This window comes from Helianthus annuus, chromosome 15 (assembly GCF_002127325.2).
Source record: "Helianthus annuus cultivar XRQ/B chromosome 15, HanXRQr2.0-SUNRISE, whole genome shotgun sequence".
NCBI classification, from domain to species: domain Eukaryota; kingdom Viridiplantae; phylum Streptophyta; class Magnoliopsida; order Asterales; family Asteraceae; genus Helianthus; species Helianthus annuus.
The window spans coordinates 154129420-154149679 of record NC_035447.2 but is presented as its reverse complement, the minus strand read 5'-3'; the positions used below and the strand labels follow the sequence as shown (position 1 = coordinate 154149679).

The following is a 20260-nucleotide window of genomic DNA, read 5'->3' as shown; positions in this document are numbered from 1 at the left end:
GATAGCAACCATGTAATTGCCGCCTCCTTCATGTAATTATCGTGAATGGAAGGATCAGATGGAGTGCCTGTTGGATTGCCATGATCTGCTTGGTTTTGTCGACGAACGACACAGTAGAAGGACCCCCAGAAAGAAGATGATAATTCAAAAGGGAATGTTGCCGATTTTAAGGCCAAGCATAGGGAATCGGAAAGGTCAGATCTGCTAGTGAAAGGATGGATATTTGGAACCGCCAAATTAATTTGGGATATGCTTGAGCTTAAATACGGTATGACTCCCGATCAATTGAAGTGGAACCCGCCACCAGAGGTATATCTCTATATTCTTGCTAATTTTGTAAAAATTGAAGCATCGTCGACTTGGGTGGTTAGGATGGTCTCAAGGGCCGGTGAGGATGAGGAGGAGACCCTGTTAATTAGTTTTTTTTTTTTTGGAATTCATGTTTATCGTTTGAGTCCTAAGCATAGAATAGGAGTTTGAGTCAAATCCGGACATGTAAATAGGTAGTATATAAACCCATTAGATTTATGATTTTAGTCGATGATTGTTCTGTTTATTTTTCGTTTTATCATAAAAAAAAGAGTCGCTCTTTTGTTGAGGAAAACTGTGTGTTTGTTGACTGACTTTTGATCTCGTTCACTTGCTTATTAATTAACAAAATTTTCCTTGACTCTGTCAAACAACAAAAGCATTCGATGAGTACATTCCACTGTACAGAGCTATTGAACTGGAAGACTGGGAGACGGATCAAGAAATTTTCAGCCAGGACAAATGTGCATTTACCTGTCCCATTTCAATGGGAGATAATGCACTACGTGCTGCAATCAGTTGTAAACATGCAAGTAGTTCGTTTGCATGAGTATCTCTTAAATCTGATAGAGATAGACGACGATAGGGAGTCTTAGAGTTCTGTCCAATGCGTTGTTGTTTGCTATAATGCCGGGCAACAGAAGTTGGTCCACAAAGCCCCACATTTGTTATTCGATGTCCAATCTAGGAGGCCCCCCGGCTTTTATGATTGGTATCTCCCTCTCGAGACCGCAGCTATCCACTCTCACAGAACCATTTTTTATTATTTGTTTGAAGTGTGCAAATAATATATTAGGCTCACCCACGTCAGTGGCTGCTGCAATCCCTTCAAGGGAATAGACGCTCATCAGCTACTCGCTAGTACAATCAAGGCAAACTATTATGGTGAGTTTAACTTATAATCCATGTTGACTTTTAGCTTTATTATCTGCTGTTGTTTATATAAATTTATTTCTGTTTTTGTATATCATATTTGCAGACTTTGCATGTGACTTGCTGAAGGACTGCTACCATGAACTGGATACAGATACAGTAGATGGTCCTAGTTCGTGGAGGTCAGTGTATCATCTTGCGGAAAAGTCGGATACATTTCAGAGTGTCAAACGATACAACTTCTACCAAAGATTTGTTTATTCTCGTATGCTTCTCTACTTGCTCTAAATTCTTTTTTTCTAACTAGTTGGAAGCTCCCCGCGTTGCGGGGCGTAAAAACATGCTACCAGCGTTCTAAGTAGGAAGCCAACAATGACAAAAACGGGAAAAAAACGTAAAAGAAAATCATAAATTTATAACACCAAGTAACTCACGTGGTGTAAAACGTAGATGAACTGGCAAATTATACCGACACTATTAGAAAATCGAGGGCTCAAAAAGTTTTTATAAAATGAGAGATAAAAGTGAAAACTTTAAAACTTAAGGGAAGCAAATTAAACTTTACCAAAAAAAAAAATAAACTTCTCAGCAAGGTAGGTGATGGTGGATTGTTGGTAGCAAATTAAACTTTAACAATAAATAAATAAATAAATAAACATCTTAGCTAGGTAAGTGATGATGGATTGTTGGTAATTTGGTAAATAATTCTTAGTGGCATAATGGTAGTTAACATCGCATTGTAGTCCATTTACTACATTGTAGACAAGACATACCATAATTGTTATATTTAGTAATATCCAATACGGCTGGTTTTTTTGTTTTGAAAAATTTGGTTTTAAATAGCTATTATGATTTATATCATCTAATTGCATTTTATTTAAATTTTGAAGGTGTGTCTGTAGAGAATTGCAGCTTAAGCAATGCACCTAAGAATCCAGATATTGAGAACCAAGAGAAATGCAGGACCAATCTTGTCGGCTGGAAGAGCTACGTCTGCCATGGTTTGTGACTCCAAAAGTCTAATTAAATCAACCAAAAAGATTAATTTATTGTATAACGGTCGGGTCATGTTGGGTAATGGTCACCAAATTGATTTCCAATTGTTGGTGGAAAAGGAAGGAATCGAATGATCGACCAGATTAAAAACTTACAATGTTTAAGACTTTAATCATAAAACCAGGAAGAAAACAAAGGTTGAGGGTCAACAACTTGCTTAAAATTAGAGGGGGCAATCTTGACTCAAAGCCTTCGAAGGGGGTCAGTTTTGGTTGCTTTTAAAACTATATGGGTTGGTTTGGGTAGGATATTATAACTAAATAGGTTACAATGGGCCAGTTGAAATTCCATCTTCTTACTTTTGGGTCAAAGCGGGTCGACAACTAAGAAATGATCGGAATGGGTTTCGGTTCTTTTTTTTGTATTGGTTTGGTCGGTTTCATTTCGGATCAATTTCGATCTTTCTAGTTTTTCTTGTTTCGTTTCGATTTTTTCAGTCCTTTTTGTTTCATTTTAGTCGGATCGTTTCGGTTTCGATCTTTAAATTAAGTATGCTAATTTCAAGTTGTCACCTGAGGGTCAAATTAAGTATATTCCACCTTCATGTCTCAAATTTATGCAATGATGTAAGTGAGTCGAGCTCGCGTTGAAAACAAGGCGTCCTAATAAACGAGCTCGAGATACAATCACACATACACAAAAACCTAAGCTGGTGATGTTTAAACGAAATATATGTTTTAAACTGGTTTATGATTAAACTTTTAACCATCCGGGTCTCTATAACTGGGTGTGGTGTGGCCTAGTTGTTTGTTGTAGCATTTTTAGTTAAGTTCTATGTGATTATGCTTCTTTAATTCATATAACCTAATCTGATTTCTTGTTTAGTTATGGAGAGGATTTGTGTCAAATTTTGGGAATTAGCAGTATTACATGGTAATTAAGACTCTAATTTTTCTTTCCATTACAATTGTTCCTATTGAAGTTACAACACTAAACTTGCTTATTGTATGGATCCAAATCGGGTTTTTCTAATACCCGGTTTTGGGTATGGAACCATGTTCGGTTATGATTGCGTATAGAAAAACCGGGTAGGGTTTGGGTACAATTATCAAGAAGAAAAACCAACCCTATGTACCCGGGTTGGGTATAATTACGGTCGGGTATTAACCGAACAGGTTTTTGTAAGCGTTTTTTAAACACTCAAAAATAAATTCATTTGGAAGTCAAATTTGGTTTGTAAATAATTATATTATAATATATTACAATGTCATAAATTCACTTAAGTACAAATTATTTAATTCAAAACATGCATTTAAAAAAAAATAAATATAAGTTGTAAAGTAAACATAAAAGTATACTTTAAAAAGTCAGGTATTAAAGAAAACGGTTCTGGTTAATTTGGGTATAAATCAGGTATGGTTCTTGGTACGGGTATTGAGCTCAATATGTATATCATATCCATACCCTACGTGTAGAAAATACCCGGGTACAAAAAAACTGGTTCTGGTTTCGGGTACGGGTTTTTTGTGCACCGCTATTTGAATCCAGTTCATTATGTATCATATAAAGTCCCTAAGTGTTGCTATCATTTATAGTTCCGCATATCAAGTCCATCCATGAGGACAAAACCAAACACAATAAGGTTCTTACTTTACTGAAGTTTTGCTGTGAGAAAAATGACAAGATACGGAATATACGAAATGGATTTAAAGATGCACTCATTCTTGATGTGAAGAATAAAATTCCTAAGGTTATAGAGCAAATCACCTGATTTTTTCCACAATCGATCTAGAAATTAAGGGGTGATACATATACACTCTACCAACTTTCAATAACTAACTAGGTGAAAAATCTTACAACTTTTTGGGGTACGAGCATCATGAAGATTCTTTCTTGGAAGACAAGGATAAAAATCTTTTGTACTTAGCTGCAAAATTGGTACCGGAAGACAAACTCAATAAGGTTACTGGTGCAGCGTTACAAATGCAAAGGGAACTACAATGGTTTTAAGGTGAAAATGTTGTTATTTACATTTAAATAATTGAAATTAGTTTGAATTCACTTGTAATATATATTCTAATTACAGGAAATAAGTAAAACAGTGTCGCCCGAATGGATGAAATCCCGCAACAGGGAAAACGAAAACGAAACACCAATGATGGTGCTTAAAAAAGAACATAGTAATCCAAGACAAAAGGGTGAAGATTGGATGAAGCAAACAACCGGCTCATACACAATCACAACGGCCCTTATCATTATAATGGTTTTCTCGACGATCATTACTGTGCCTTGGGGGAACAATGGGGAGACTGAGATGGCAATTTATAAAGACAAGTTGAGCTATATGATATATTGTTACTCGGTTTGGATCTCGTTTTTCACATCCGCCTCCTTGCAGTTGTTTCTTTCCATCCTCATAGAACATTATGCAGAAGGGGATTTTCTCAAAAGATTACCTAAGAGATTAATATTTGGGCTTGTCACGCAACTCATGTCTGTCACAACCATGGTGATAGCGTACAGTGCAGCATTTTGTATCATGTCTGTGTCTGAGCATGAGAAGTCGAGGCACCTGGTCCCAATTTGCCTAATGACAAGCCTACCAATTGCTTCATTTGTGACACTGCAATTACCATTGCTTGTTGATCTAATGTCATCAACATATGGTCGTGGAATCTTTGGTAACCAAAGAGAACTTACAAAAAAGACATAAAAGATGGCTACTTTTTCTTTTTCTTTTGGAGGTATTTTGTTTGGTTGAATTTATCATCTATGTACATAAATAATTAGCTAAGATAATCTAGCCTATATTATAGGCTGGTACATGATAGCTAATTCATTAGGTACATAGATGATAAATCCAACCAAACAAAATACCACCAAAAGAAAAAGAAAAATACCTAACTCTTATGTTGTTTTCGTAAGCTCCTTTTGGTTACCAAAGACTCACGACCATATGTTGACGAGATAAGATCAACAAGCAATGGTAATTGCAGTGTCACAAATAAAGAAATTGGTAGGCTTGTCATTAGGCAAATTGGGACCAGGTGCCTCGACTTCGACTTCTCATGCTCAGACACAGAAATGATATAAAATGCTGCACTATAGGCTATCACCATGGTTGTGACAGACATGAATAGCATGACAAGCCCAAATATTAATCTCATAGGTAATCTTTTAAGAAAATCCCTTTCTGCATAACGTTCTGTGAGGATGGAAAGAAACAACAGCAAGGAGGTGGATGTGAAAAACGAGATCCAAACCGAGTAACAACATATCATATAGCTCAACTTGTCTTTATATATTACCATCTCAGTCTCCCCATTGTTCCCCCAAGGCACAGTAATGATCGTTGAGAAAACCATTATAATGATAAGGGCCGTTGTGATTGTGTACGAGCCGGTTGTTTGCTTCATCTAGGGCTGTAAATGAACCGAACGTTCAGCGAACAGTTCGTGAACTGTTCGGCGGGAAGTTCGTTTACGTTCGTTTGTTTAATAAATGAACGAACACGAACAAGAAATTTCGTTCGATTAGTTAAATGAACGAACATGAACAAAGGTCTCGTTCGTTCAATTGTGTTCGTGAACATTCGGTAATGTGTTCGTGAACATACGTTCATGTTCGTTTGTTTGTATTGTTCATGAGTTTTTTTGTACTTTTACTTATTTTATCTAAAATTTTTATATTCTTTAACTTTTATTTATTTTATCATCCTAAAAATTAAAATAGAAAACTCGATTCCCACCGTGCTTATGCATCGTTCCCCTATCTTTTCTCAATATTCACATTGACGAACACTATCATCCTCCGTTCTACTATTATTGCTTCAAGTTCCAGCATTCATTCATCTTTTCTCAATGTCGCTTTCGTCGATTTATTTGTGTTCTGTTCGTGAACCGTTCGTGAACACGTTCATTTCCTTAATGAACGAGAACACGAACAAAATCCCGTTCGGTAAGTGTTCATGAACGTTCGTGAAAAAATTTATTTCCTTAACGAACGAACATGAACAAGGGCTTGTTCGTGTTCGTTTGGTTCGTTTACAGCCCTAGCTTCATCCAATCTTCACCCTTTTGTCTCATATTAATATGTTCTTTTTTAAACACCATCATTGGTGTTTCGTTTTCCCTGTTGCGGGATTTCATCCGTTCGGGTGGCAATATTTTACTTATTTCCTATAATTAGAATATATATTACAAGTGAATTCAAACTAATTTCAATTCTTTAAATGTAAATAACAACATTTTCACCTTAAACCACTGTAGCTCCCTTTGCATTTATAATGCTGCACTAGTAACCTTATTGAGTTTGTCTTCATGTACCAATTTTGTAGCTAAGTACAAAAGGTTTTTATCCTTGTCTTCCAAGAAAGAATCTTCATGATGCTCTTACCCCAAAAAGTTGTAAGATTTTTCACATCAGTTAATTATTGAAAGTTGGTAGAGTGTATAAGTATCGTCCCTTAATTTCTGGATCGATTGTGGACAAAATCAGGTGATTTGCTCTATAACCTTAGGAATTTCATTCTTCACAACAAGAATAAGTGCATCTTCAAATCCACCTCGTATATTCCGTATCTTGTCATTTTTCTCACAACAAAACTTCACTAAGGTAAGAACCTTATTGTGTTCCGCTTTGTTCTCGTGGATGGACTTGATATGCAGAACTGTAAATGATAGCAACACTTAGGGACTGATATGATACATAATGAACTGGATTCAAATATCAGTGCACAAAAAACCCATACCCCAAACCAGAACCGGTTTTTTGTACCCGAGTATTTTCTACACGTAGGGTATGGACATGATACATATATATATATATATTGAGCTCAATAGCCGTATCAAGAACCATACCTGATTTATACTCAAATTAACCAGAACCGGTTTTTTTTAATACCCGGCTTTTTAAAGTATACTTTTATGTTTACTTCAATACCCGTACCAAGAACCATACCCGATTTATACCCAAATTAACCAGAACCGGTTTTTTTGATAACCGGCTTTTTAAAGTATACTTTTATGTTTACTTTACAACTTATATTTATTTTTTTTTAAATGCATGTTATGAATTAAATAATTTGTACTTGAGTGAATTTATGTCATTGTAATATATTATAATTAACAAACCAAATTTGACTTCCAAATGAATTTATTTTTGAGTGTTTAAAAAAATGGTTACAAAAACCTGTTCGGTTAATACTCGACCCTAATTATACCCTACCCAGGTACATAGGGTTGGTTTTTCTTCTTGATAATTGTACCCAAACCCTACCTGGTTTTCTATACGCAATCATAACCGAACATGGTTCCATACCAAAAAGCGGGTATTAGAAAAACCCTATTTAGATCCATACAATAAGCAAGTTTAATCTTGTAACTTCAATAGAAACTATTGTAATGGAAAGAAAAATTAGTCTTAATTACCATGTAATACTGCAAATTACCTGACTAGCTATCGGTAATGAGGACAAAAGTAGGCGTGCTTGTTGTTCATCATCTATCTTGAATTTTACTGAATTCAAACGAGACAAGTGAGAATTAAACAAATTAATATGCTCAATAAACAGAACTTCCCTCTTTCATGCGGGTGTTGACTAACTCCTGTATCAGAAACACCTTGTTGGTAGTAGACGGCTTCTCATACATATTTGACAAAGCCTTTATGATTCCTCGTGCTGAGGTTTGTTCAAAAATATTGTAGCCAACATTATAGAAAGAGTGAGCCTGATAGTTGACATAGTCTTCTTGTCAATGGATGTCCAGTTATCCTTTCAGGTGCAGGAGGAGGCTCTAAGGCTACATCCAGATCCTTATGTATTAGCAAATCCTAAGGCTACATCTTCCACCATCAGAAATTCTTCCCATCAAACTTCTCAATTCTGACTTTTCCATCATTAGACATCATCTTTGCTGAATAACAGAAACTAACCAGAGAACGTGAGAGAATAAACTGAAAAAACAACCCTGAAATTTGACCTCAAAAAACGTGCAGAAAAACCCGAAAACCGCAGCAGCGAAAATCGAAAATCCTTCTGTTTGAGCGGCGGCGGCGGCGCATCTGCGGTTCCGGCAAGATGGTAGGCGACGGCTAGCAAAACCCTAATCTGGGTTAGGTGGCGGCGGCGGTACTCGGTTGCCCTGGAGCAAAGCTACGAAACTGCAGCGGGTCGGTGGGTGTCGGCGACGGAAACCCTAGCGGCGGCTAGGTGGCAGAGGCGAAATCCTAATTAGGGTTTGCAGCGGCGGCCGGAGGCAGGAGGTGGTAGGCGGCTGGTGTGTGTTCTTGATCAAGAGCCCAAGATCTGATACCAGTTGTTAGGAGTTAAAGCACACACACGAGATCAATAAACGAAAGCAATAAGAAAAGTAGACACGAGATTTACGTGGTTCGGTCACAGTATGTAACCTACGTCCACGAGGGCAACTAGGGTTTGTATTTTATTGAGTGATAATGATTATAAGTACAGGAGATATATTTATAAGCTAGAATTAGGGTTAGTACCTTGCTAAACAAGTAACTAAACATCTAGGCCTAAAACACTTAAAGCCCATTAGGGTTAGGGTCGGTCGAACCCTTTCCCTTCTCTCTAATTCTTGGCTAGCCGTAATGGACTGGGCTGAAGACAACATCTCCAACATTATTTATAACACATAAAGAGGTTATTATATATACATATACAAGGGGAGTTCGTTTCAAAACCAATAATATGTTGAGAATTGCATAATGCATTTGTGCCTATTGCTTTGAATGTGTTTTTTTTTTTTTTTTTTTTTTTTTGCAAAGCTTGTATTGATTCCTGTATCTGCTACGATATTTTGAGCGTTATTAGTGACTTAATTTGTCAGGTTGCCTATCATGAAACAGTTGATGTATGAATCCTTGAAGAGAAGGTTTTGGGTTGGTTCCAGTAGTGCAGCAAAAGAAAGTCACGTGAAATAAAAAAACGGGAAGGTATAAGTTTTTCTTATTGTGTTTGTTTTCTAGTGCTTAATCTTCTGAATAATTAAATTTTCAATTTCTGTCCATTAAGTAGATCCCGGTCATTCTCTCGATTTTTTTTATTGAGATGACTATGTTATTAACGATGAATATGGGGCAACTGGAGGCGAGTGTGAGTCAACCGAACAGGGCACATCCACCATGTTTTCGTACAGCAGTACGTGGACAGTCTACCTATTTTGATCCTAAACCTGTTCCGGTGCAGTCTAATTTTACACATGATACCAAGATGCTACTGTAAAAAGAGGTTTAAAGGAGAACCAAAAGAAAGCATTGCCCATGCTTACCTTTCTACCATTAAACAACTTTAGCCTCAAGAAGATCTCCTTTGATTAGGAAATAGCTTAACCATGCATGAATAACCAGCCAAACAACATAACATGTAATTCAACCCCAGAAAGAAACTGTATATTAAGAAGTAGAATTGGCTAAACGGGTCGGATCAAGTGGGTTGGCACACAATTTTTTATCAAGTTTCTAAACTAATGGACATGTTTAACTGTAATCACATCACCGTAGCCTCACAGGGACAATTGCGAGGAAAAAAAAAAGACAACAAAAACCAAAAAAGGCTTTTTGTCTTCATCATAGCAAAACCTCAAGCCAATTAAAACCCATTTAAATCCCAACAATAAGCGAAAACAAATTACGAAAGAAAAAATTAAACAACATCCAGTAAGCAGCATATTCATCTTATTTTATGTTTCTTCTCAAACTTTATCTGAGGCATTAAGGATGTGTTCTCACTATCAATTATTGTCACAAATACTCATGTTTGAACAAGAATAACAAGGTCACTAAAAGTTGTAATTACCTCGAGTGCATGTATTTGGGTTTTCTCCTTTGCAAAACAACAGCATTTTTTGCAAGCAGCTGCAGGTTTTGCCTCATATGCTGGTTCCCACATAAACAGGTCCATCCAGCCCTTTCATGTTGATCTTAACAAACAAAAAAGAAAACAATATGTTACTAAAATTTCACAACAAGATCTGATGGACATTTGAAATCAGATCTTTTATATCTATGTAATCTGATGGACATTTGAAATCAGATCTTTCAGTTATATCTATGTACATACATTAAAGAACACGACCGTTGTGGGAATACAGGGCTTTACTGTTGTTTATGTAGCGATCACAATCAACATTCAGCATTTGTAACTACAGCCGACACTAGGATCTTGATATTGATCTTGAGAAAAGAAGAAATTTCAAGGTGGTTATTCAAAACCCTTGTAACAAATCAAACAAGCAGTACAATTACAAACACGAGTAAAGACCAGGTAATAGCAAAACATGAAATTAACACCAGATCGACATAATAAAGACTCAATTGAAGGATCTTGGGAATTTACGACTAAAATAAAAACGTATACATGCCCTTCCGGTGATGGTATGCCGACGTTTGGGCTCATGCCATCTTCACTCTCAAGTCTAACCCTAGGTTTTTTGGGGAAGAACAAGAGAAAAGAGTTTATCATAAATCTGAACCGACCACTAGTTTTATAAGCCAATTTCAGACGGTTACGGGGCTAAAAAAGGCGATTGATGAATATGGCACTGAATTGTGAATTAAATATGGCAAAGCTGAGGCAGAAACCAAATGGAAGAACGTTGAGAACACTGAACAGTCTTAGGGCATGTTTGACTAAGCTTAAAGTACATTGATTTATAAATTTTTTGAAAATTAATTTTTTTTAAATAGTGTTTGAATTAGCTTATGGGATTGGAAAAATAAATAAGTCAATAAATTATTTTTTAAAAAGTGTTTGGCTTAGCTTATTGATGTAAAACGACTAAAAGGGACATTCTTTCATAAGTCAACAAATATAAGGAGTGTTAAATTAGGGGTAATCTGGTAATTTGATCATTGAAAAGTTATAAGCTAATCAAAAAGTCACAAGCCCCCAGCTTCTCAAAAATGACTTATTGATAACTTTTTCTCCTTTTCAAAAAGTCATTTTGAAAAGGGTTTTTAGGTTTGCCAAACACTAAAACTTTTTTTAGCTTTTTGATTAAGTCAATAAGTCATAAGTTAGGTTGGAAAAGCTTAGTCAAACATACCCTTAGTATGCCATCTTAAAAACTTGGTGTTAAATTACCAATTTAACCATCAAGTTTGCTTAATATTGTACTAGTGACTCATATTAAATTCACTCTATTACGAAGAGCCACAAACCATTATGGATTTGTAACACTTTGTTCCATTCAACCAAAAATAGCGGTAGAAGTTTATATTCCATATTTCTAGTATGTAAATTGGACATTGACATGAAGAGCATGATGTTTTGATGAGTAGTAAAGTAATAAGACTTTAGTTTTTTAAGATAAAAAACTAAAAACAACGACCTTGTAACAAAGTAGTGTTACACTAGAGTCTTTATATAAACAGCTCCTTTCAATTCATGAGTATCTCCTATTAGACCAGAATTATATATTAGTTTGTTATTTTGATTTAGGTGGTGTTTGTTTTTTGGCCAGAAGCACTTCTGACCACTTATGTCTGCGTCACGCAGACGCGCGCAGACGTTTGAGTGCAGCAGCTTGTTTGTTTTCTCGCAGACCTTTCATTAAAAAAGGTCTGCGAGACCTCTTCTTGGCACAGATCTTGACCCATGTCTTCTTGGCACAGACCTAACCACTTCTCACCTTTCTCTCTACCAACATAATCAAGAACACAGAATCAAGAAAAAAAATCCTCACCGGCACTGACAACCACGCCGTTCTCTCCTCCCTCGATCTCTCTCGACGCTGTCAAAACCCACCGGCACTGACAACCACCACTGTTCTCTCCTCCCTCGATTTCTCTCTATCTCTCTCTCTCTCTCTCTCTCTTCAGAAACCCCCAAATCGAAACCCTTGAAGATGGTGAAATTAGGGTTTCGGTGGAGGTGGTTGACGGCGGCTGAAGTGGTGGTGCTTAGCTTCGTGGTGGCGGTGGTGCTTGGTGGTTGTGATGGGGTTGGTGGGGGAGGAAGGAGGAGATGGTGGTGGTGAGTGTTAGGTGGTGGTGGTTGCGACGGGATGGGTGGTGGCTGAAGTGGTGGTGGTTGGTTGTGGTGGTGGAGGTGTACGGTGGTTGTGGTGGTAGAGGGAGGCAGAGAGACAGATCAGAGAGATGTTATGTATGTGTTGTGTGTGTGTTGAGTGTGAGAAGAGGTTTTTATATATAAAAAAACAAACCCTCTTCTCCTTGCAGACTGCAGACATTTGGTCCACCTCTTCTCCTGCAGATGCCTGCAGATGTGGTCTGCAGACTGCAGGCATTTTCCCGCAGAAAAAACAACCAACACCTTAGTTTCCATAGTTATTTTTTCCTTATTTACCTAGGTCTAATAGTCTCTATTTATTGTCCTGTATCATTCTATTATTTCATCAATAACAATTACCAATTCCATTTAGTGAGTTTGATTTGGTATCAGAGCCAATCAACTACTAATCTTTCTCTAACCCTAATCGGCACCCCTACTGCCGACCTTCAACCTCCAGCCGACATAACTTCTGGCCAATACAATCTCTTCAACCCCCCTGCTTCAATGGCGGCTATTATCAATTTCTCTCATCAAGAAAAGACAATCCACAATTCCCACAAATTCCCCTTCACTCTCAAACCCACCAATTACTGTACGGCTACTAGCGTTCCATGATTGAGTTGTTCCTAACATCCCATAACCTATTTGGTTACGTTGATGGTACGATCCCGTGTCCATAATAGAAGGTACAAGTCGGTGATGCTACAACAGACAATCCCAGCTGTACTCCTTGGATTTCGAATGATGCTCACATTCGAACATTACTTATCTTAACAGTCTCTCAAGAATCTTACCAGCACGTTCAAGGTAGAACCTCCCGTCCAGTTTGGCAGTCCCTGGAATGGGCCTATGCGCCCAATACTGCCTCACACGAATTCTTTCTCAAAAGCCAACTTATGCGCATCACCATGAAGGGTGATGAAAAACCAATTGACTACCTCTGCAGGGCCCAAGAATACGATACCGCTCTCGCCAACATCGGAGAACCGGTAAAAGATAGCGATCTCATTATGCACACCCTTGCAGATCTTCGTGAAGAGTACACCGGGTTAAAAGGCAGCGTGCTCGGGAGAAAACCTCCTATCTCGTTCAATGAAATCTATTCGCTGCTGGCTGGTCATGATTATGCAGTCGGTAAACACTCAAGCCCTAACCCACAGACCTTTCTTGCCACGGCTCAGCCCCCCAGTCAATAGCCATCGGTTGTCCCAACTTCCCCCAACCTTGAACAACTTCAACAGCAGCTTCAACACATTCAATTAGTTGCTTCTCAACTGGGGTATCAACTGCATCCGAACCCGCCACAACCTTAAGCCTATTTTGGATCTAGAACATTCAACAACAACCGAAGTGATAGAAACAATCGTGGCCGCAGAAACTCGCGTGGATCTTTCACTCCATGTTCTAGAGACAATGGTGGCACCAGGAAGTTCTCTTGGGCTTCAACTCAAAACATCGTTTTTGGCCACTACAGTCGGTGTGGAATGGGCCACTTACCCTCTCAGTGTCCAAATCAGCAATCCCAACACACTCAGCAGTCACGACCTCCTCCTCAGGCCAACTTTACAGCCTTTTCGGATGCTGCTTCATCCTCTAGAACTGCTTGGAAGCCCGACACTGGTGCCACACATCATGCCACCACAGACTTATCTAGCTTGGACAATCCTAAGGCATATTATGGTAACGTTTCCTTACTTGTTGCAAACGGTTCTTCTATAACAATTTTTCATATTGGCTCCTCAAAAATCTACTCTTCTAATAAAACCTTTAATCTGTCTGATATACTCCATGTTCCTACGCTTAAACAAAACCTTTTATCAGTTCAAAAGTTTTACCTTGACAATAGTGTCTTTTTTGAGTTTCATTCTTCTTATTTTCTTGTGAAGGACGAGTATACGCACACTACCCTCCTCACGGGCCCCAGTGAACAGGGCTTGTACTCTGTCCGCCTTCCTCAACTCAAGACTTTACCCAAGGTTGCATTTACTGTTGTCAAGGCTTCCTCAGATGTTTAGCACTAACGCTTAGGACATCCACATGCTCAAGTTTTTAATTCCATTGTTTCTTATTGTTCTTTACCAGTTTCAAATAAATTATCAAAACATTAATGTTCTTCTTGACAAATAGGAAAATCATCTAAATTGCATTTACCTGATTCTACTTTTCGTAGTCATCATATTTTAGATCTTATTTATTGTGATGTTTGGGGCCCTACCTCATCACCGTCTCTTGATGGTCACCATCATTTCTTGTTATGTGTTGACCATTACACCCGCTACATGTGGCTTTACCCCCTATCTTAAAAACTTGACATTTACGCCATTTTAACCAATTTCATCACCATGGTTGAACGCCAGTTCAACACCAAACTGAAATGCATCCAATCGGATTGGGATGGCGAATTTCGTCCGCCAGCTTCACTTTGCTGTAACCTCGGTATTATTCGTCGCCGCTCTTGCCCACACACAAACGAGAAAAATGGTTTTGTGGAGCGTCGCCACAGACATGTTGTTGAAACATGCCTTTCACTTATGGCTCATTCTCACCTCCCTCGACGGTTTTGGCACTTTGCCTTTGAAACAGCCGTTTACCTCATAAACCACCTTCCCTACCGAGTTTCTTCAAACAAATCCTCATTTGAACACACCTATGGCGGAAAACCAGATTATTCGTTTTTACGAGTCTTTGGTTCTCAATGTTTTCCCTATCTTCGTCCCTACAACCACAACAAAATCCACTTCCGTTCTATGCCTTACGTGTTTCTTGGCTATAGCCTCTCGCATCATGGCTATAGATGCTTCGATCCTCTAACCGAATGTATTTACATTGCTCGTCATGTTCGCTTTAATGAATATATCTTTCCCTACGCTCCATCACCAAAACCAAACCCACCACCACCCTCTTCCCCTTATGTCTCTATCTTTCCTAACCCACCGCCTGACTTTCCGGTCGAACCTCCATCTTCACCACCACCTACGACTGACAGCCCCTTCCCTATCCCTTCGGTTCCATCAGCTCCTACGACTGACACCTACACACCTTCTCACAGCTTGTCACCCACAGCTCAATCCACCTCCACATCATCTTTCTCGGGTCCATCAGTTTTGTCTCATCCTTCCACTGCCCCCACCGTTAATCAACCAGCAGCTACCCGATCCAGGCCTGCCAATCTTCGGCAACATCCTAAACAGCCGGTTCGGTACAATCTAGCTGCTTACACCGCCACCACCCCTTCCTCTCTACCTGTTGAACCCACCTCTTTTACCATTGCCAACAAGTACCCTGAATGGCGCCATGCTATGTCCGAGGAATTGGACGCGCTCTATAAGAATGGTACGTGGACTCTTGCTCCACCTGTCCCTAATACTAACGTGGTTGCTTGCAAATGGGTTTACAGGTTGAAAACCGATGAAAACGGGAAAATTAGCAGGAACAAAGCACGCTTGGTTGCAAAGGGTTTTCATCAACGGCATGGTGTTGACTATCATGAGACATTCAACCCTGTTATAAAACCGACTACCATTTGGACTATTCTGTCCTTGGCTATTACAAATCGGTGGTCCTTGCGACAGTTGGATATTCAGACAGCATTTTTACATGGTGATCTTGCAGAAATGGTTTATATGCGCCAACCACTAGGCTTCGTTGATCCTAACAAACCGGATCATGTCTGTCTACTTAACAAGTCTCTTTATGGTCTTAAACAGGCACCTTGTGCCTAGTTCAACAAACTGTCTACCAGTCTTATTCAGTTGGGATTTTATGGGTCTAAAATGGATCCCTCATTGTTCATTCTCAACTCCTCGGGCTTACTTATTTATCTTCTTGTTTATGTTGATGATATTATCATCACCGGGAATGATTCCAACACTATTACCAACATTATTGGGAGTCTCAATTCTCTTTATGCCCTTAAAGACTTGGGTCAGCTTCATTATTTTCTTGGAGTGGAACTTATTCACAAGAATTCTGATCTTGTCTTATCGAAACGAAAGTACATTGCTGATATACTGCACCTGGCTGGTTTAGGAGATTGCAAGCCCATCTCCACCCCCATGAGCACCTCTCATGTGCTCCTTCCTGATCACAGCCCTTTACTTGAAGATCCCTCTCGTTACCGGCAAACCGTTGGAGCTCTTCAATATGCTACTCTTTCTCGACCCGACATTGCTTTTGCTGTAAATCGGGTTTGTCGATTCAGGCATGCTCCTACAGAAAATCACTGGTCCGCCGTTAAACATACACTGCACTACTTGAAAGGCACGACCAACATGGGTCTTTGGATTCGCCATAACATAGGGTATCGTTTACAGGCCTTCTCTGATTCTCATTGGCCCACTGATCTTCGGGCCTTTTCCGATTCTGATTGGGCTGGTTGCCCTATCGACCGGCGCTCGACGGGGGGATTTGCCATCTACCTATGCTCTAATCTTATTTCTTGGTCGGCTAAGAAGCAGAAAACGGTTTCTCGCTCTTCAACAGAAACATAATACAAAGCCATTGCTGACACCGTTGCTGAATTACTTTGGCTCAAATCACTTCTTCGTGAACTCGCTTTAGACAGTGGAGCTCCCACTCTTTGGTGCAACAATCTTGGTGCTACATATCTCACTACTAATCCAGTTTTCCACACCGGCACCAAACATATTGAAGTCGATTACCACTTTGTTCACGAATAAGTCTCACAGGGCAAACTCAATGTAAAGTTCATCTCAACAGAGGATCAAATTGTGCTATTTTCATAAAGCCGCTATCTTCACAGAAGTTTGATTTTCTACGATCCAAGTTACAGATTGCTGACCGCCTTGAACTTGCGGGGGTGTATTAGATCACAATTATACATTAGTTTGTTATTTTGATTTAGTTTCGATAGTTATCTTTTCCTTATTTATCTAGGTCTAATAGTCTCTATATATTGTCATGTATCATTCTGTTATTTCATCAATAACAATTACCAATTCCTTTTAGTGAGTTTGGTTTCTTCATAATCTGAGAACACCAGAAAACTACCCGTGCCCATCACGTATGTAATGCTGCACCCTAACAGTATTGGCATCTTCCATCTCTCCTTCAGCATCGTCCTCCTAGTTTATTGAAGCTGTCAGGTTGCTCTCAACTCTTATGTTTCCCGAACCTGCTCGTTTAGCATCCGTCATCTTAGTTTTAGAATATAAGATTGGAATTAACAGAATGCAAGTACACCGTAGCTACATTTTGTTAAAAGAATGGTACTACTAAGTACTAACTAATTCATATGTTATATTTTTTTCTTTATGCTTATAAGAATGGTTGGTTTTAACAGATATTTTATTTTTATTTATCTTTTCTGGGTTCCTTTTTATGAGGCACAAAAGAATGGAATTCAGATGAGGAGCGGGAATAAATGGAAGTGTCAAATTGATGTGATTAAAATACAACATATAAATTATGTCAAATACGGCATAAAAGCAACCCTTTTTTAGTACTAATGTTGGGAAAAGCTCGTGTTTTCGTTCCTTTTATATTTTCAGGGATAAAAGAACTTAAATTTGCAAAAGGAGCAAAATGACAACAAAATCCAACATAAATGTAAAGAAGAAGGAATTGCCGCAGTTCGCCAAGCCCCGATTCACAACCAAACCTAAAAATAACAAGAGTAGAAGGCTGACACGAGGCTGTGTCCACCTAACACGGGCCATGTGTCACGCCCCCAAATTACCACATGCGGGAACACCGCGGGATGTGTGACGTACCAGGATCCAAGCCACCAATCACATTGAACCACGTATGGTATTTAAATAAAACATTTCATTAATTGCCAAATACAAATCCAAGTCATTAATTGCCAAATAAAACATTTAATAAATTGTCAAACAACTGTTTCATGATAAGTGTTCTAAATCAAAAGTATCCAAGAGCCTCGATCCATGACCACTCCACACTCCCAGATAGCAAGTCCATGTCCAACAATCTAACGACCTGCAAGCATGCAGACAAGTGTGTCAGACGACGCTGTTGAGTTCAAACTTTTGTTAACGCGTTTAGTTACCAGATGTGTGTTTAAAACAGTTCATCATTTGTTTTGATGTTGTTATAAACTCGATTACCGTATGTGGCTACTAGATGTGTTTGCCCAAACCCTAATGCCTCTATCAAAGCATTGGTCAAGTGGTCAAGGTAATTAGTTCACGCCCGTCCATTTCGGCCCAGTGTGAGGGTGCCAAACCTATAGCGCTATCAACTAAATACCTCGTTGCCTTACCGACAACATTCGGTAGATGTAAGGGGTCTTATATGATAGAAACTGAGTAATAACCAACATCCCATTAACCTGCATTCCTCCCTGGAACGTTACCCGATATCCCTTCCCGGGATGCATGCTTGGAAAAGAGCAGTGAACTCACCTCGGTTTGCTCGGTTTGATTAATTACTTGCTAACACTTAGATAATCACAGCCTGTGATATACAATTACTCGTAATCAGTTTACATTCACGTATAGTCATGATGTGCATGCAAGTTACCACAACAATTATACAACTCATATGATCCCATAGTTCACGTATACGTTCCAAATAGTGCTTAACAGTTATGTGTATTATACTAGGTGTTTGTACTAGATTATGTCATTTATCATAAATAATCATCATTAACAGTAACTATTATGATTTCCTTAACATTTTCATTCAGCAACTAAGTCAATCACAGTTCATGTGTTTTACCAACATATCCATAACCATAATGAACATCATTAACAGTTTGCCACATGGTTTCCATTAATAAGAAGTCATTCATTAGTATGCATGTTCAAAATTACAATCTGTTGATGAGCACCTGTACAGACGACGAAACTCCTGGTCGGCGAAACATTAAGTTTCGTCGATGCATGCATGACGAAACCCCGTGACCTTTCGTCGGGCTCCTGTGACGAATCTTTAAGGTGTTTCGTCGATGAACAAGTGACGAAACCTTTAGATGTTTCGTCAATGACCTTTCAGATTTCGTGTTTCCCTACAGTTTCATGTTTCTCAACCCTAGCCATGGCCGCAATCATTTGCAAATCATTACTTAATCAAGCCGGTTATCATTTGATCATGAGTACACATTTATCACAAAAACGGTGATCAACACTCAACGAGATCATCACTAGTATTAACCAGTTTTAGGATTCCACATTGGTTATTTCACGTATAATAGTTTCTATCATACACCCTAGATAATCCCTATATCCATATCATAAACAAAATACTCCAACAGTCCATATATCTAATCACGATGAACATCAGCAACAAGCAATCAACAGTATGTATATATGCACAATCACGATTAACATGAACAACAAGCAATCAACAGTTTATATATATCCCCTAGACAAACAATACTTAATAAAGTAAACGTTGCCGCACTCACCAGGGAATCGAAGGTTTAACACTACTCGGATCGGTGAGAGAGGGGTAAGGGAAAGCCTCGTGTGAGTGTAAGGTTGCCGCCGGTGATAGAGGGGTAATCTAGGGTTCGATAACTGACGTTTACGTACAATGAACACATATAAAATAGATTGATGTTTGGGCCCTATCTGGGCCGAAAGCCCAATTCGGCGAAACCTCCAAGGGACCACGAAACTTCCCAAGTTTCGTCGACTAAATGGTGATGAAGAAACTCAGTGTTTCGTCCGGTGTAGCTTGAGGTTGTTGCACCAAGGTTTCGTAGGCATATTTTGTAATTTGTGAAAGTTTGACAGTTTAAAATAAATGTTTATAACAACTACTGTAACCAAGTACTACACATACTCAAACAATAATACACATATTCAACTAATTTCAAAGACAGTTTGTAACAAGTAACATGTCAAGAAAAAGGTCTTGGAAACTCGGGTTGTCACATCATCCCCAACTTGAATGAAATTTCGTCCCGAAAATTTCCAAGCAATACAAAATAGTACGGCGTTAAATCGGGTTGATTGAGTGTTATCTGCGGGTGCCACACCATGTCCAAGGGTGGATACTGGGCAGAAGAAAAAGACAACTGCAAAAGACAAAAATGGCAGCCAACACGGGGCCATCCTAAGC

At 38.8% G+C, this 20260-nt stretch overlaps 2 protein-coding genes and 1 long non-coding RNA gene across 5 annotated transcripts; 2 read left to right on the top strand and 1 right to left on the bottom strand.

Annotated features, from left to right (window-relative positions):
* The first annotated feature begins 270 nt into the window (after positions 1-270).
* On the top strand, positions 271-4891 carry LOC118487547. Its single transcript, XM_035984488.1, has 6 exons — positions 271-410; positions 1106-1194; positions 1289-1447; positions 2073-2183; positions 4022-4140; positions 4265-4891. The coding sequence occupies exons 1-6, from the start codon at positions 271-273 to the stop codon at positions 4889-4891; spliced, it is 1245 nt and encodes a 414-aa protein (XP_035840381.1).
* Positions 4892-6333: 1442 nt separating this feature from the next.
* Positions 6334-10822, bottom strand: LOC110912823. Of its 3 annotated transcripts, none has more exons than XR_004881366.1 (4): positions 10262-10822; positions 9998-10121; positions 7628-9904; positions 6334-6847 (listed from the first exon to the last, which is right to left on the bottom strand). It is a non-coding gene; the product is annotated as an uncharacterized LOC110912823 (long non-coding RNA). The 3 variants fall into 3 exon arrangements; XR_002578171.2 differs by having other exon boundaries at positions 7628-8485; XR_004881365.1 differs by having other exon boundaries at positions 7628-10121.
* Positions 10823-15987: 5165 nt separating this feature from the next.
* Positions 15988-16704, top strand: LOC110914430 (uncharacterized mitochondrial protein AtMg00810-like). Its single transcript, XM_022159223.1, has one exon. The coding sequence runs from the start codon at positions 15988-15990 to the stop codon at positions 16702-16704; it is 717 nt and encodes a 238-aa protein (XP_022014915.1).
* Positions 16705-20260: the final 3556 nt, after the last annotated feature.

Excerpts from the sequence above, each read along its gene's own strand:
- LOC110914430 (XM_022159223.1), top strand. The coding sequence starts at position 15,988 with ATGGATCCCTCATTGTTCATTCTCAACTCCTCGGGCTTACTTATTTAT.
- LOC118487547 (XM_035984488.1), top strand. The coding sequence starts at position 271 with ATGACTCCCGATCAATTGAAGTGGAACCCGCCACCAGAGGTATATCTC. Across the intron at positions 411-1,105 it reads GAGGATGAGGAGGAGACCCT|GCTCACCCACGTCAGTGGCT; the intron begins GTTAATTAGTTT and ends ATAATATATTAG. Across the intron at positions 4,141-4,264 it reads CGGAAGACAAACTCAATAAG|GAAATAAGTAAAACAGTGTC; the intron begins GTTACTGGTGCA and ends TTCTAATTACAG.